Consider the following 1853-nt stretch of genomic DNA (forward strand, 5'->3'; position numbering starts at 1 on the left):
CTTGAAAGCTCGCGAGATCAGGATGGTATCATGAGGCTACCAAGCTGCAGGCACCAGGATAATAAAGTCGAACACATTTAGTCGGCAGGTTTCTACATTTGAAGTTAATTTAGGCGTTAATAAAAAGTTTCAGAGGAGTGATCATAGCGCTCTGCATCAGCAGTGCTGTGTCTGACTCCCTGCCAGCTCCCAGATCAGCTTCTCTGATTGGTTGATGCGGCGCGTCCAGCAGCAAATGTTCAATTGTTCCAACTCCAGCAGCTGCTGCTTCTGAAGCGTGACGTTCGGGTCAGATGCTCAGAAGCTCATGAGGCTCATGCTGCTCAAAACACGCTGCGGGACCTTTTGCTTGATGAGCCTCAACCATTAACTTTGCATGGAAACCAGCTTCTTCTGCTGCCTCTGCAGTATGTGCTCTCAACGTAGCATTATTTAGTGGCTAGAATGATTGTTTAATATTCAGTTCCTAGACCTCAGCCTCATAGACCCTTCACTTTTGACTTGTCGTTGCCCCTGGCAACCACATGTCGTTTCCTGTCAAGGTCTCGCTGTCTGTTGGCATTTCACAATAAAAGCACAGGTGAACTTTAAGATCACGGACTGCTGCTAAATTGTTCCCTATGAACAGCTTTTGAATCTCCTTGGGGAGACCATCGGTTTTTGGAAAAAAAGATCCACTTTGGTTCATTCAGTTGCAGCTCTGATTCGCTCTGATTCAGCGAGACTTCCTTGTAAATCTCCCCCCTCAGAAAGCCTCAACGCTAGGCAGTGGGCAGTGACAGACAAGGCCCTGTGCTGGAGGTGAGGGAGGATGATCAACGGTTCCTCTAGGACTAACTTAAAATGTATTTATTTTTTAAAACCACCTTATTTCTACATTTGTTAACGTTATTTTTTCTCTGTACCATTCGTCTGCTGTCTTTGTTCTAAACCTTGAGACAGTAGAAGGTGTTTTCCAAAAGACAGTTTTTTGTTTTTTTCTGGCACTAATGGTTCATTTTTTAACAGTAGGCTGAGATGGGGGTAAGAGAGATGAGGAGAGACATGAGGCAAAAGACAACAGTTCAGATTCAAACCCGGGTCAGGGACTAAGGCCTCCGTACATCACTAACTACTGCACCACTGAAGCGCTCACAAAGATGGAAAGTTTAAATAATTGTTTCTTATCAACTCAATCGACCAATCAAAGGGCAACATGCAATGTGCTAAAACCTTTGAACGGTTCTGTAGAGATGTTGAGTCTGTTCCCCTCTGCCTGGAGAGGCTGCTGCCCTCACCTGTTGACTTTCCTGGTAGGTTGGAGGAGGAACGCTCTGGGTGGCCATCATCGTCACTGCAGGTGCTGGGGACTCATGTTGCATTATGGGACAGCTTCACATGGAGACTAGGAGAAACACAGAAGGACAGAGACGGTCAAACATGGCTCCAGCTTTAAAGGTGCTTCTGTTTCAGCAGCAGCCAGCAGGTGATGCTGCAGCTGAATAATCAATGAAGCACACAGCCTCTCAGTCTGCGCGGAGCTTTTCTCTGCTGCTGCATGGAGCTGTGAACAACTACCCGCCCATCAGGAGCATATTTGATTACAGAATGATTAAAAAAGTCACCAAGCAGAAGAAAAACATCCTACATCACTACTTTCTCCCAGAAGCTGAGCTGCAGCAGCAGGTTTGTGTTTCCCGCTCTGTGACGGACCCTCGGCACCTGGCAGCCCTCTCTACCAGCTGCCTGCTTCTGTTGCTGTTGCTCTTTAACCAAGCAGGCCATGGAGGCTAATTAGGGCTCCTTGGGGCCCCACAGAGCTGAGGACAGTGGCCCCACCTCCACAGGGGGAGCTAAGCAGACCCCCCCCTAAA

The 1853-nt window shown here is 47.7% G+C and overlaps 1 protein-coding gene across 4 annotated transcripts in view; it reads right to left on the minus strand.

Moving 5' to 3' along the window:
• The window catches only part of pknox2 (PBX/knotted 1 homeobox 2), an 85462-nt gene that overhangs the window by 44599 nt on the left and 39010 nt on the right, over nucleotides 1-1853 (minus strand). For all 4 annotated transcript variants that reach the window (XM_015388823.1, XM_015388821.1, XM_015388822.1 and 1 more), the window contains exon 2: nucleotides 1278-1384. In XM_015388823.1, the coding sequence (XP_015244309.1) occupies nucleotides 1278-1361 (84 nt within the window). In that variant the 5' untranslated portion in view covers nucleotides 1362-1384. The remainder of the gene's footprint in view (nucleotides 1-1277; nucleotides 1385-1853) is intronic.

This window comes from Cyprinodon variegatus, unplaced genomic scaffold (assembly GCF_000732505.1).
Source record: "Cyprinodon variegatus isolate N-32 unplaced genomic scaffold, C_variegatus-1.0 Scaffold437, whole genome shotgun sequence".
In the NCBI taxonomy this organism is placed as follows: domain Eukaryota; kingdom Metazoa; phylum Chordata; class Actinopteri; order Cyprinodontiformes; family Cyprinodontidae; genus Cyprinodon; species Cyprinodon variegatus.